Here is a 15,849-nt window from a genome sequence, read left to right on the forward strand (position 1 = left end):
GAGGGAGCAGCTAAAATGTTTAGGTTCAGGAGTAAATTACTGCAAGAACCTGAGTTTGTGTCTTGTCTAAATGTGCACAGGCGGATTTGTTTAACAGAAGTACAGGACTGGTCGAGCTGCCTGTTAATTGTATGACTTACTTGTGCATAAACTCGATGATCTTCTCTTTGCTTCGGAGCTGTGGCAGCGTGAACTTCTCCTCACCTTTCTCGAAATACTTAACCGTGGGAAAGCCGGAGATCTTGAAGCGATCCCCGACAGCCTTGTGCACTGTGGTATCCACTGCTGCCAACACACCTGGACTCTGCGGAGAGGTAAAAAAGGCAGACCTTAAGTCCTGTGGGACTTGGTAAAATAATACCTATAGTGTGTTAAGTTAGACCAATGAAGGTCCCTCAGAATAACCTTCTACATGACACCAATTAACACCAACTACACCCATTGGAAACAATCCAAGTTCAACTGTAGCAAACGGGCCACAGAGCTTTTTGTATATGTGAAAGTGCTGCATTAGTAAGACTAGCAGAGAAGCAAGGGGGAGAAAAATTAATGATATGCTGGGTCTTCGGGGCGCAGGGTGAGTCCATCCATACTAGATAATGGCCAGGCTTTTCCCATTGACCTCCAGTACCGGGCAGAGAGCCACAAGGAGAAGGTCCAAACCACGGGCCGGGGGGACGCTCACGAATGAGATAATTGCTACAGTCACCAGGCTGGAGTTTTATAGGCCCTGCCCCTGGCTGGGGAGCGTTAGATTACCACAGAGGACAGAATGGCGGAGAGGAAGGTGAGGAACACGCCCGACTAATCAGAAACACATCGAGAGCTGGGCTGCAGGACAGACTGACCAGCGTGTCAGCTGCATCGGCCAACAGGTCTTCAGGCCAAGAGGAGGGATTATGATGATCTGTTAATGAGGCACCACTACACCCGTGTAGTTCCTCATGTTCACAAGAGTGTGTGACTTATGAAAAATGAACAAAACACAGACGTGTAGACATGCATGCTACGCAGATATAAAAACAAGAAACCTACCTCTGCACCTTTGTTGAGTATTTCAGCAGCTTCATCATATTCTGGCTTCATCTTCTTGCAGTGGCCACACCCTAAGGGATGCAAATCACACATTAGTGTCTGAATGATGCAAGGTATCTGAAACTAATAACAATTTAAAACACCACATACAAATACAGCAAGAATATTAAACTTCAGTTGAGACAAATGAGGGGCAGAAATATATAAAAAATACACACATATAGCACATTTATGTACTGAGAGTTTTATTTGCATATGGGTCATATGGCAAATAATAGTGAGTGACCTACTATATAATACACATATACATACATACAGTGCATTCAGAAAGTATTCCGACCCCTTTCACTTTTTTCACATTTTGTTATGTTGCAGCCTTAAGCTGAAATCATTTAAATTCTTTTTTTCCCTCATCAATCTTCACTCAATACCCCACAGTGGCAAAGAAAAAACTGAATTTTTGAAATGTCTGCAAATTTATTAAAAAGGAAGAACTGAAATATCACATTGACATTAGTATTCAGACCCTTTGCACTTGAAATTTAGCTCAGGTACCTTCAATTTCTCTTGATCATCTTTGAGATGTTTCTACACCTTGATTGGTGTCCACCTGTGGTAAATTCAATTGATTGGGCATGATTTGGAAAGGCAAACACCTGTCTATGTAAGGTCTCACAGCTGACAATGCATACCAGAACAAAAACCCAAGTCATGAGGTCGAAGGAACTGCGAGTGGAGCTCACACCAGGATTGTGTCGAGGCACAGATCTGGGGAAGGCTACAAAAAGTTTATGCTGCATTGAAGGTTCCCAAGAGCACAGTGACCTCCATAATTGTTAAAAGGAAGAAGTTTGGAACAACCAAATTGAGCAATTGGGGGAGAAGGGCCTTGGTAAGAGGTGACAAAGAAACCGATGGTCACTCTGGCTGAGCTCCAGAGATTCTATGTGGATTTGGGAGAAACTTCCAGAAAGACAACCATCACTGCAACACTCACGACAGAGGAACCACAAATGCTGGGACAGCAAATCATAAAGTTCTTTGAAAGTAAAGATATGATCATCCAAAGTGGCAACATTGCAGCTTGCCATACCCTTCCACGAAAGGACAGCAAAACAAAGCCTGCCATCATAGTTCAGTTCGTGAATAGGAAGCACAAAACTGAGCTACTGAGGCAGCCAAAAAGCTGAAGGGGACATGGGTATACGTGAATGATCATCTTACAGAAACGAATGAAAAAAGAACTCCATCATTCCCACTGCCATAAGCATTTTAAACAAACGATGAAACAACAATGAACTCTCACACGTGCACTATGCCACTTTGCACACACCAGTGCCATGTATTTTATTTTAAGTATGTATTTCATTCTGTCTAAGTTATTTGTGTTATGTATTTTATTTTGTTCTAGGAATAGGTACTGTATGTCTTAGTCTGAGTTTTGTACAGTACGCTGTATGCTAAGTACCGTCTAAGATGATTTTCTGTCACGGCAGATAAAGTTTTCTGAATCTGAATCTAATATTTCAGTTTGGAGATGTTGAAGGCTGTGGATTTTTTGGTTGTTGGTTCGGATTGTGTGGGGGAGAATTTGCACGGACTATTAAAAAAAAGAATTAATTGGGTGATCTAAATAGACTATACAGTAAGTATGAAAATTTGAACTTTTGACTACACAGAGCACAAATTGTATGAGATTGAGAATGGTATTGACTCAGAAAACCACTTCTACAATAACATCAACAACAATTGTGAGTACTACACAGATAAACAACTCAACAGTAATGTGAAAATGGAAGGTGCTCTATCAATACTACACTTCAACAGCAGAAGCCTCTATAGAAACCTCCCTAAAATCAAGGATTATTTGTGTCAATTCAAGTTCAGTGAATCACTGTATCTGAGACTTGGCTTGAAAATGAGAGTTTATGATGTGGAACTGGAAGGATATGAGTTGTTTACGATTAAATAGGATCAATAACAAAGGAGGAGAAGTTACCCTGTATGTTGATACAGCTTTGAGATGCAGCATGGTTAAATGTATGTCAAATACTATAGAAAATATTCTGGAATGTTTAACTGTAGAAATTGATGTTGAAAAATCAAAAAATATAATCATTAGCTGTGTATATAGAACACCAGGAACCTGCCTTGATACATTCAATGATATATTAGCTGGTATGTTGGCATGAAAAATTGAATGATAAAATGATAAAAACATAAGGTGGTAAACAAACTGAGATATGATCATCATTGTGTATGATATGATAGGAACTATTGTTTTTGTTTCTTTTTTGTTTTGTTTTTGTATAGCTTAAACCTTGTAGTGAGCGGGTTGCCTATTAGAATGTAAAAAGTATAGGTATAATAAGGTAAAGCTTCAGCCTACACCTTTTCGGTCAATATTTTTGTTGTTTTCCTTTTAATTTGATGCCTTATTGTTATTCATATATTTCTATGTGCATTCTTTTTGAAAAATTGTTAATATCAACCAAAATAAATTACTACTACTACTCCATCTATCTGGGCTTTATGGCAGAGTGACCAGTCGGAAGCCTCTAAGTGAAAGTCCCAGGAAAGCCTGCTTGGAGTTTGCAAAAAAGTACCTTGAGGACTCTCAGACTGTTAGAAACCAGATACTCTGTTCTGATGACACCAAGATTGAACTGTTTGGCCTCAATTCTAAGCGTCATGTCTGGGGGGAGACAGGCAGCACTCATCACATGCCCAATACCATCCTAATGGTGAAGCATGGTGGTGGCTGCATCATGCTGTGGGGGTCTTTTTCAGCGGCGGGGACTGGGGGACTGGTCAGGGTTGAGGGAAAGCTGAACAGAGCCAAAAACAGAGATATCCTTAAAGGAAACCTAGTCCAGAGTGCTCAGGACATCAGACTGGGTCAAAGGTTCTCCTTCCAACAGGACAATGACCCTAAGCACACAACTGAGACAACGCAGGAGTGGCTAAGGGACAACTCTGTGAATGTCCTTGAGCGGCCCAGCCAGAGCCCTGACTTGAACCCAATCGAACATATCTGGACCTGAAAATGGCTGTCAACCAAAGTCCCAATCCAACTTGACAGAGTTTGAGAGGATCTGCAGGGAAGAATGGCAGAAAATCCCCAAATCTGGGCAAAGCTTGTCACGTCATACCCAAGAAGACTTGAGGCTGTAATCGCTGCCAAAGGTGCTTCAACTAAGTACTGAGTAAAGAGTCTGAATAACTATGTCAATGTGATATTTTCAGTTTTTCCTTTTTAATAAATTTGCAAACATTTCCAAAATCCTGTTGACACTTTGTCATTATGGGTATTGACAAAGTATTGAGTGTAGATTGATGAGGGAAAAATGAATTTAAATGATTTTAGCATAAGGCTGCAACATAACTAAAATGTGAAAAAAGTGAAGGGGTCTGAATAGTTTCTGAATGCACTGTATGAGGGTCTAATCACCCCTCACTCTTGTAAAACATATAAACAAGATATTCCAGAGGAAAATGACTTCTATAAAACCAAAGCTAGTAGCTTTAATGTTGCAATCTTTGCACAACATTACACCCTCAGAGCTGTCTTGTTGAATCAATGCGTCAACAGCTGGTGTCTTGCTGTTTCACCAGGCTTTTTTCAAGGGGTTCACTGCTGCCGTGCTGAGGGTGAAACTGTAAATGGGATGACAAGAGTCTCTCATGTTTACTGAGAGAGTTTAGTCATGTCTGCTTACTTACTACATGTTTCACTCTCAGCCATGGGTGTGTTTGCGTCTCTGTAAGCATGTTAGAGACAAACTGAGTGAGACTAAGAGCTGGGTGTGAGTGAGCGATGACGACAGTAGAAGGAGAGCAAGGAGAAGACTCCTTAGCGGCGCCGAAATTTAGCTTCAGGAACTCTTCCCCCGATGTGAGAGGAGTACAGTAGAAACAGAAGCAGAACCTGTGAAAGTGGCTACACAGGTAGTCAAAGCTCCTGTAGAGGAGACGATAGATAAGTGACAGGGAGAGATGGAGGGGAAACAAAGCGGTGGAGTAGTAGTGAGGGCTGGGCAATTCAGTTGAAATACATATCACAACTAGTGGTGTGACGACGGACAGTAGCAACAGACACAGCTGAAAGCGAAAGTAATGTTGTGGATGGCTGTTTTGTCAAAAAAAAACTGTAACGACTTTCGTAGTGTGACGATAGTTCAGTTCTAAACACGTCAGACCTACAACAAACAGAGACTTCAACAGAAAAAGCAGACGGTAGAGGGAAATTTGAAAAGCAGTTATGTTTTGTTAGGCAACACATATGATGCCAATCCAAACAGCTGAAAAGGAAGCCTTCAAACTTGGGCTGTAAATATAATATCCCTGAATGAAAATGTTTTTCATAGATATGTTAGAACATCATCATCATAACTTAGCTACTCTATCTTCTGCAGACTACTATGCCTCAACCACAGACATCTGCCTCTATGTCTCTACAATTAATCATCATTAATATTGTTAGTTCATGAATGACCCTGTTTTGACGCAATATTGTTAAATGATGGCACTATTTTTTGTATCAATGTATATTATGATAAGACAATGTATAGATCTTATATAAAACAGTCAGATTGATGTTCAATCAAACAAACTTTGTTTCATTATTATGTAGAGCAGACAAATCTCTCCATACTGTACGAGCAAAACAAAAACTTGTATAACAAAAGTTTTTCAAAAAGTAATGCATCATCACAATCTGTTTCCACTGAAAGTCACTAAATGATAATAAGAATTATCTCCCAGCTCTAGATGGGGGTGTTGGTGGCTTACTCGACTTGAGAGCAAAAATTCAAAGAGAATGAATTCCATTACATCAGCCAACTTCACCATCAGCTAAATACTGTACTTCCTGTGTTTTTAAACTTTGAAGCAGGACAGTGTTAGTGTTAGTGTATCTGGAGGTAGTGGTGTCTGCATGAATATGTCTGTGCACATTTTTTGCAACTGCTCTTTTCAACAAATCTGTATGTGCTCGGAGCGTCATGAATAAACTCCGTGTTTGAGGTGTGTTTAATACTGCATGAGCAGCAAGCGACTGGAAAACATTTTATTTTTGGATCTAAAACGACTTTCAGATACATAACACAATATTTGTCTCACACAATGTACAAGATGTTTCGTCTTAAGATGTAATGAATATGCTGTTTGATCAGGGATGAGCTGTGAGTGTATGTGTTCACAACGCTGTATTGCACAGATGCATGAAACAAACTTGGTACATTTCCAATCCTGGTAAATTGCCCTTGTCATAACAGTTCAGGAATTCCTTTCTTCAATATACAATGCAGTGCTGGTGCAAGCTATAAATCAAGTGTGATCATGTAAAAAAAAACAACAACAACAACAAAAAAAATGCCTCTCAACTGAATCACTGTAGTGTGTGATCATGCAGCTCGTGTTGAGGCTTAACAGAGAAACAGAGTGACTAAAAGGACTTTGTCTGACCCTTCAAAGTGATGAGTAAGAGAGAAAACGAAATGTCCGTCCTGTGCTCTGCATCAGTTCTGCTCCGCATTCAGAACAAGTGGTGCATGAGGGGCAGGGTCAGTGTGTGCCTGTGTGTGTGTGTGTGTGTGTGTGTGTAGGGGCTTACAGGAAAGCACAGAAATATTGCTGATTCAGGCTGAGTGAGGGGGAGAAGACCTCAGAGTCCAGAGAACAAACAAACTGGCCATACACCACTGTAGCTGTAATAAAAACTAAGCTTAAGAGGAAAAAGTCTGGTGTGTTCCCTCAGCTTTACAGCAAATGTTAGGTGTTAGGATGTTATAAGGTCATCTTCTCTGGGCCCACTGCAGCAGCAAGCTGAGCCTGTGGCTACTTTCTAAGTGGCCAGTCAGGAGAGATGTTAAAACCAGACCTAATTGCTTCCTGGTGCACCAGTTGCAGCGCAAACACAAACATTTATGAATCAAGCACGGTCATCTCCAGCCATATCTGCTGGAACGTGATTCCATATTCAATATTTTGCAGTGTTTTCTTCGAACAACACCAGCAGAGAGGAACTTTTTGTTTTGGACTGGGACATAATCAGGCTCACTCTGTGAAACAGAGCGTTCAGCTGGAGGTTTTTGCCGCTGTAAGGAGCGGCATGCAAACAACCCCTGCTGAGTGTTTTTCAGAGGATGGTGAGAATGGCCGCACTGAGAGGTGGACAGAAATGCAAGCTGATGGTGGTGGTTGGGAGACCATTAATCTCATACTGACAGCACAGCCATTAAGAAACTGCATCAAAGGAGCAAGACTGGGCATCTGTGTGTGTGTGTGTGTGTGTGTGTGTGTGTGTGTGTGTGTGTGTGTGTGTGTGTGTGTGTGTGTGCATTTCTGTTATCTCACTGGGACCTTTTCCGGTATAAACACCGACCTTGTCGGGATCAGTAGCCTTGTGTGTGTGTGTGTGTGCGTGTGTGTGTGAGAGAAAGATATACGGTGTAATTGTTTGCAATAATAATGTTTGTGTCATGATGTGCAAAAATGTGTTTGATATGTGTTGTGTGTGTACAGATATCTGTACTTGTGTGTATGTATATGTGTGCGCATTAAAGCTGAAAAGATTTGATGCAGCTTGTTTCAGCTGGGTGCCCTTGATCCGAGTGTGTGGGTGAGTGGCTGATGTCCGCAGGGTGAGTCAAGTGCAGGACAAGCGTCTGTGAAGCTATGACAGTGCATAGGGAGAGGAAAGACTAGTCTGATTCCTGCACTATTCAGACTTCCTCTAAAATATTGTTATGTACATTCAGGATAAGGATGGTGAAAAAAACATAATCATCCATATTTGCCCTAAGTACACTAAATAATGACACTACAATCATCTCTGCACATTTGAAACATAATGTGTGCTAATGCTTTAATCAATGGTATAATAAAAGGTAGGCAGCAATTCTGAGGCCAAGTAACTACATTTTTTGATATCTAAAGTAAGTAAACATTTGATCACATATGGCATTTCCTTGGCAAGTGGTATAAGTGGGATAATACCCTCCAAGTTTACATTATCCATTACAATCATGGAGTGGACAACTTGATGGGTATTACTCCTTACATAATGTATGCTATAGCATCAGAATGTAGCTGGCTCTGCACTATGCTAAAGCATGTTTTTTTAAATTTTGGTACCAATCACATTTGTGATGGTGACCAATTGGTCAAGTGGCATTAAAACATTTTGGAAAATGTCTTACTAAGAGTCAGATGAGAAGATCAATAACAGTTTTACCCCTGTGAGTTCAGCACAGATCAGTTCATACTCTGATGTGTTTAGTCTAGCTTAGCACAGAAGACGGAAGCAGAGGAGGGGGGGGCAGCCTAATCTCATCAAAGGTGAGCTCAACAACACCAAAGCTGCTTGATTTACATGTTGCCTGTTTGTATTTAACACATGCAGAAATAGAAATGAGATATGCGGTTAGGTATGCAGGCTGGACACAGCATCTAACCCTCATCTGGGCGTCTTGTGTAACTGTTGTTTTTACATCCCACACAGATTGCTCTGATAAATCCAATCATGTCACTTGGTTTTTCTTATTCAACAGATCATATTTACAGAAAATCCCATGACAAGAACGCAATGTTAGAGATATTTAACATTGTTTACTGCCAACTGGCAGAAGTAAGATTAAATAAGCTGTTTGATAGTGCAAAAATATTTTTCAGTTTTAGGCAGTGAATAATGACAGTGGATATAGCAGGTCCGTCTGCAGTGCTAGTGTTAAGGATGTGTTTTAATCACTTCAGCAGCTGGAGAGTGATTTTGCCCTCTGGGTTGAGTGCAGTGCTTGTGGCAGCCTGGAGGTATGAAAGCTCTGCAGCAAAGTATGTGATGAAATTCTGAAAACAGTGAATCATCATTATGGTGAAAACTACGGAAGAGGATGTTATTTTTATTTACTCGTTTATTTTTACAGCGTACAGAATGGGATGAGCACAGAGAGATTGGACATGTAGAGCGAGGAGGAAGGATGAGGAGGTAGATAGTAGGAGAGGTGACGTAGTCACGAAGTAAAGAGGAAGCTTAAATAAAAAAATAATCAAAGGTCCAGAAATTGGTTGCGACTCTATTCAGATGTGTGTCATGTAGCTGTTGCACTCAGAATGTGTTTCTAAATGGGGAGAATCTATTTGCATGATTTTACAGCTATGGGACGCATTTATCAACATGCAAAATCTCCTTTGGACAGCTTCCTCACACACAGGAGGGCTGGAGGAAAGCAAAGCAATCTGGAACTGGAAAAAATCTAACCTACTGACAAAATCTGGCATGTTTACAAAGTTCTGCGTAACAACGGCAATATGGTGCATGAATAAAAATGACAAGCAGGCTTATGTGAACCATATGGCAACAATAAAGCATTCTGTTGTAAGGATGTTTGTGTGTGACACAAAAATCTTAAGTAACTGAAGGAGGCTTGGGTTTGTTTGTCATTTCTAGTCTTTGTTAAGTTACTTTCTCCAGCTGACTGTTAATACTGAGCATGACAGTGAAACTATGATGTTATTCAGAATCAGAATCAGGTTTATTGCCAAGTCAGTTTGCACATACAAGGAACTGGCCTTGGTGTTGTTGTGGTGCATAATTCATGTGACTAAATAAAAGTTCTGCCTGAGAGAATCTGCAATAGAATGTTTCAACACAGCAGGAAGGACTGTGAAGCTACTGTGACACACTGCTGCACATATTTTACAACTGAAACAACTTTCTCCTTTCTTAAGACTGTATAGACGGGTGACAAATTAAAGCAAAAACTTGTACAGGTCTGAATGCTTGACCCCTACAGTAAGGGGATCTGGTGGTTCTGTTATGCTGTGGGGAGCATTTTGCTGGCATGGTTTGGGTCCACTTGTCCCATTAGAGGGAAGAGTCACTGCAAATCAATACAAAGTTGCTCTGAGTCATCATCTTTATCCTATGATGAAACATTTCTATCCTGATGGGAGTGCTCTCTTCCAAGATGACAATTCCCCAATTCACAGGGCACAAGGAGTCATTGAATGGTTTGATGAGTATGAAAATGATGTGAATCATATGCTATGGCCTTCACAGTCACTAGATCTCAACACAGTTGAACACTTATGGGAGATTTTGGACTGACGTGTTAGACAGCGCTCTCCATCACCATCATCAAAACACCAAATGAGGGAATATCTTCTAGAAGAACGGTGTTCATCCCTCCAGAAGATTTCTGAGACTTGTAGAACCAATGCCAAGGCTCACTGTAGCTGTTCTGGCAGCACATGGTGGCCCAACACCTTAAAATGGCTTTATTACTGAGTGAATGACATCCATGCGTTGTCAGTGAACCCATCATGTATGCAGTTTTTAATGGGGGATTCTAAGGTTTTACTAAAACCTAATCCTGCGTTTGTACCCAAGGTTTTTAACCCGGCATTATCATAACTCGCCCTATTGAGCTGTCGGCTTTCTATCCTCCTCCTTTCTCCATGCAGGAACACGAACAGCTTAATGCGCTCTGCCCTGTGCGATCTTTACACACTATGTTGATAAGACTGCTGTATTCACTCAAATCAGAGCGGCTGTTTGTGTCATGGACTACTCTATATCTCACAAATGTTGAAAGAGAACTTTAGGTTAAGAAATTAACCCCAGTTCTCTTGAAACATGAGTATCTCACCAGAGCGCCCTCCTGGCCTGGAGCGAGGAAGAGGTGTGATTACTCAAACTGAAGGGAGAGCATTACGTCAGGCTTTTATAGCAGTAGGAAGTCCTTTGTCTGTCTGTCAGTCAAGACTTGTGTAGTGTAAAAATAGCTTCTGGGAGACAGCGCAGGGAGCGTGTCCCATAGTGAGATACCTCACACGTTTAAAAAAACCAGGGTTAATTTCTTAACCTGAAGTTGTTAAAGAGCAAGGCTGGTGATATTCTGTATTTTTCTTATTGTCAACAAATCTCATGAAAAGACCAAAACCAACAATGAAATGACCCTACTAACAAGTATTGTGTGTGTATCTAAAGCCTGATATATCTTATTCCTCTGTGCCATAGAGCTGCACTGTTGTCCAAACACTATCAATGAGCCACATGAAATGTTCCTTCATTATCATGGACACCGTCACTGCAGTTTATTTGGAGTCAGTCCCACATACACCGTCCTGCTGCCAGAAAAACTCACATGAGCAGCAAATGAAAATTAATCTGCAGCTGAAAATTGTCCCCAACAAAGGCACTGTTTACCCCTGTACTGCAGCATCCAGCTGTTTAATGAGCCTTTAAAAAAATGAAAATATATATTTGTGATTCCTTTTTAAAAAAAAAAAAAAAAAGATTAAAAAGATGTTAAAAATCTTTTATAAGCATTTTGTTGTTTTGGTCTTTAATGGGGTTTGTTGACAGTAAGAAGATGATAGATAACAGTCGAATGCTCTTAATAATGACCCTACCCAGAACTGTCATGGGGGTTTCACAACTCATTTTTAGGATTTGCTGTCATTCTCCCTCTTGAATCATTGTAAACTGAATATCATCTCTGGGTTTTGTGCTCTGGGAAATTTTGATGCACAACTTTCAATATTTTCACTTATTATAAATCAAGTGATTGATAAAGAAAATTATAATCTTTTTAAACTTTGCTTTCTTACTCACAGGGAGCATAGAACATGACCAGGGCTGCAGGATGTTCCTCCAGGAAACTGTCAAAGGACTCATCTGTCAGGTGGAAGACTGGTGAGTTTGTCTCTGACCACGGCACCTCAGGGGTCTTTGGTTGGGGTGGCTGAGGGCTGAAGCAGGAAATAAAGACAGCAAGGGCAACAGAGGTGAGGGACATTTAAAAAGCAGACACATTCCAGCTCGTGTGTAATCTGTATAGAGCATAAATCAGACACAGCTGTAGCCCACACTCCACCCAACATGTCGCACAAACACACGCATCTGGAGCGAAGAAGCCCCGCCTTGATGACAGAGCTCCTTGCTGCGGTGCCAAGAACGAGTCGACGCAGATATAAACAAGTGCTCACTCCCTGCACTTGTCCAGACGCAAGTCATTGCGCAATCTTCCTCATCATCACACAGTCTGGCCTGAGCTAATGTGCAAAAGTCCCATGAGGTTGGATAACAATTCTAGGTCAAAACCTGGTATATGGCAGTATATAGTATATATGAAAAGCTAGAGGGCTTTTAATTTGTATGTGGCCTGGTTCCAATCAGACATGGCCATCACAGTATTTTGTTTGTTTTTATGTAAGTTTATTTATTTATATAGCACTTTTTATACAGTAGTTGTAACTCAAGGTGCTGTACATATGAGAAAAACAATAATACTTAAAATACATTGCACTAGGTTTTGGGTATAGATTATATGTTGCTGTTGTAAGAAGGGTTGAGTTCAGATTTAGGCTGTGTGTTTTCATCTTAAATTACACTGGTGATGGTGAACAGATCCTCTCTTCTCATGTTAATGTCAGACGACAGTCTCCTTCGGTAGGTAATTGTGGCACTATTCTTGCCTGAAAAAATATTAAAACTTAATAAAGTGACATATTAACAGCCCTATAGCGAAAATTACAACAGCTTAATCTCCGCCATTGCTGTTTGATGTCAGTTGGTGCAAAATATGTTCTGGGACACTTAGCTTTGGTGGTCATCAGCCGACCAATGGTGTGACTTCATCACTCAGTCAGTCAGTGACTTAGTGACCAAAATCATTAGAATGCAGCGCTGATAAATGCTGCATCTCCTCCAGAATGTCATCTGTCTAATATACATCTCTTTTATATATGAAAAGTGTATCAGAGACTGAAACTACACTTTTCAAGTGATATGTTTGGTTGCTCTTCTGCAACATGAAGTGCATTTCCCTCCTGGGCTGTCAGTATACAACCAGACCACTTGAATCTTACCCCATTATTGGTGTAACACTGCTGCAGAGGACAGATATTCAAGATCACCAAGCATACTTACCTCTACTCCTGTGTCCACTTATTGCCTTGAAGTAAGACTCAAGAGAAAGTAAGTCAGGATCAGTATCAAGCAGATGTCAAGTGATGTTATGATGTGCAAAGTACCAGAGCATGGGACTTTTCAGTGGTGTGGCTGGAGAGTAACTGTCACATTGTGGCCTCTATTGTTCTTTGAACTGGCAATAGAGGGTGAAACAAGGGATACTGAGTAGGGAATAAATTCTGAGACGGCTGAATTTGAACACAAACTTCATCAAACACTGGGTAGCAAAGTACAGTAGGGGAGATAAACAGGAGAGAGCAGATAAAAAAAATTCTGTGCTACACAAAGAGCACAATGGACAAAGTGCTTCAAAATATAAATGCAGCAAATCTGACTATTCTGGAAAAACCTTTCAGTGCCGTTCACTGCAAAAAAAACCCTTTTCAGCTTTCCGTCTGCTGCATCTCCAGATGAAAAGTGCAGATGTGGTGAGGCTTGCAGGAGGCCACCCTCCCACCTTTTTACCATATGGAACATATTTATGCAAATAAATGATTTAAATCTAGTGGCTTATTGTTAGCCCATACATGTGAATTTATTTTTCATTTTGTGCCAGAGAGAGAGAGGGATAGACAAAACAACTATGTTAAATCACTCTGTATCACTGTAATTACACTCTGATTATCAGTACATTTAAAACATAGCAACCATTCTGTCTACTAGATTGTTGATTGCCAGCCTGGCAACCACTTCTAAAACTTACAGCTGGGCCCTGAATAAGCAGAGCAGTAAAAACTTAGAGCTGGGGAAATTGTTACGCCTGTGAGAGACTGGAGCTAGAATACATCCTCTGCCTGTCTCGCTCCGTTTCCTGTGATAGCTGTGAAAGTGCTGCTCTGTGCCCTCTGGCTGCAGCCCTGTGGACAGTCGAGGCTTTCCTGCCAGGCCCTTAAAACGAGCGGGAACGAGAGGAAGAGAGAAGGAGGCAAGAGGTGGTTACGGGTGGAGAGCGTGAGCCAAGGTGAGAAAGAAAAATGAGACAAGAATGGAGCAGGTGTAGATTGATGACACGGTAGCAAGGTGAGTCGGGGTGAGGAAAAGCAAGAAAAGGTGTGATGGATACCACAGTGGAAGGAAAAGGTGATAGCAGACATTTAAGGTGAGAAGTAGAAGCAGTTTAAGGCAGAGGGCAGAATGTAGTTGGGAAACTCTGTTCTGTATTTTTAATAGCTACATCAAAAAAAAAAAAACTTTGGAGAGAATTCTGAACTTTAACAAGTCTGAATGCATCTTCAGAGAGTGATTAGGACCATACTCACTTCTTCATCCAGTCTGCGATATCCTTGGCTGTAGCTCCATAGTTTTCATAGTGGTGGAGGAACTTCCCCTTCCTAAAAGACAACAGAGCACAAGGAAAGATAAACCATCAGCAAAGGACACAATTATGGCATGGTAATGTTCAAAAAGTTTAAAAACCACTTCCAATGTGATACCTGTTGTTTGATACAAAACAACACTTTTTGTGATACCTTACTTTACGGATTATGTTTATATTTCTACAACATCCTTTTTTATTTAAAGGAATATTCCACAGAAAATCTAGGAGTGGATGATGCTGTAAGTAGTTTATATTGCTGTGCTTTGTACAGATGTGTCATAGTTTCAATCTATTGTTACTGACTGTCATCCTCCACAAGCCTACAGGAGTATTTCCTCCTCAAAAGATTGATTTTCAGGGGAACATCCCTTTAACAAAACTTCTCAAATACAAAAGTTATCTTAAAGGAGAACTCCATCTATTTTACACATCAAAGTCTGTTTACAGGTCTTGAAGAGTAGCTACTGTAAAATATTTGTATAAAGCCTTCTGTGGCTCCAGGGGGAGCTGCACAGAATCTGAATAATTGCCTCAAGTGATGTTAGTTGGAGCTGACTACAAGTTTAAAAATGAAAAAAATCTGGGGGTGTGGAGTTAGAAAGAAGTGAGGTTACCAGACCTCTGTAGCTCCTCATCTCTGCTAGAGGCTAACGGCTTGAGGCTACATTAGCTGCTACTAGCATAATACACCCGAATCTCCAACAATGGCAATTTACAAACTGTAGGCGGTTGAGTTGCATGGTGGGTAATGTAGGTGCCAGGTGGAATAAAAAAAGAAAGATGGTGGGGAGGGATCTTTAGGGGGAGATAGCAGGTCAGCAGTATATAATACATAGAAGTGGTATACATCATCTGAAAGCTGGGAACCTGAAGATTAATTTGAGATGCAGCTCAGCACTGTGTGTCATGTATTTCTAGTCATAAATCTGTAATAATCATTGTGTTTTGGTTAGGTGCCTATTCAAATTTGAAAGTTTCGAGTGCAAGTTCAAGTTCTTAGAACATCATGATGGAAGCATATGATGGCCATTCCCATGCTCAGTTATGTCTCATAAGTTGTTGCAGCAATTTTTGGGTTGATACAATTTACCAAATTTAACCATTTTCGATCACTCGATAATTGATAAGAATGGTCAAAAATCCCTCCAGAATACCACATTAAGACACTAAGACTTTGAGGAAAGCCATAGAAAAAGTCATGCTGTGATTTGGTATCAAAACATTTGGAGATTTCTTTAAGAATTGTATTTTTTTGGCAATTGGATGGTGAATACTTCTGTTCTGGTAATTGTTCAGAAACCTCCTTATTGTCGATATACCTAGGAAAACCAGACATCCTCTGAACGCTCTCGGTCTCTAGTTTGTAGTTGTAAAGTTTCATGAGGCTGTGATTATTCTAGAGGTCACAATAGGTTACATACATCTTACATGTTAATACATTTTAAACAGTGAGGTCAAGTTTCAAAAAATGGTTTCACTACGATGAAATAACTACTATGGGGACTAACATCATCACTCA

General features: G+C 40.6%; 1 protein-coding gene across 1 annotated transcript in view; it reads right to left on the bottom strand.

Annotated features, from left to right (window-relative positions):
- The window catches only part of pdia5 (protein disulfide isomerase family A, member 5), a 76,213-nt gene that overhangs the window by 21,330 nt on the left and 39,034 nt on the right, over positions 1-15,849 (bottom strand). Inside the window, exons 10-13 of the mRNA XM_042427065.1 lie at positions 14,272-14,343; positions 11,654-11,790; positions 1,036-1,106; positions 141-304 (exon numbers count right to left, since the gene is read on the bottom strand). Coding sequence (XP_042282999.1) covers positions 141-304; positions 1,036-1,106; positions 11,654-11,790; positions 14,272-14,343 — 444 coding nt within the window. The remainder of the gene's footprint in view (positions 1-140; positions 305-1,035; positions 1,107-11,653; positions 11,791-14,271; positions 14,344-15,849) is intronic.

Source organism: Thunnus maccoyii, chromosome 11 (assembly GCF_910596095.1).
Source record: "Thunnus maccoyii chromosome 11, fThuMac1.1, whole genome shotgun sequence".
NCBI classification, from domain to species: domain Eukaryota; kingdom Metazoa; phylum Chordata; class Actinopteri; order Scombriformes; family Scombridae; genus Thunnus; species Thunnus maccoyii.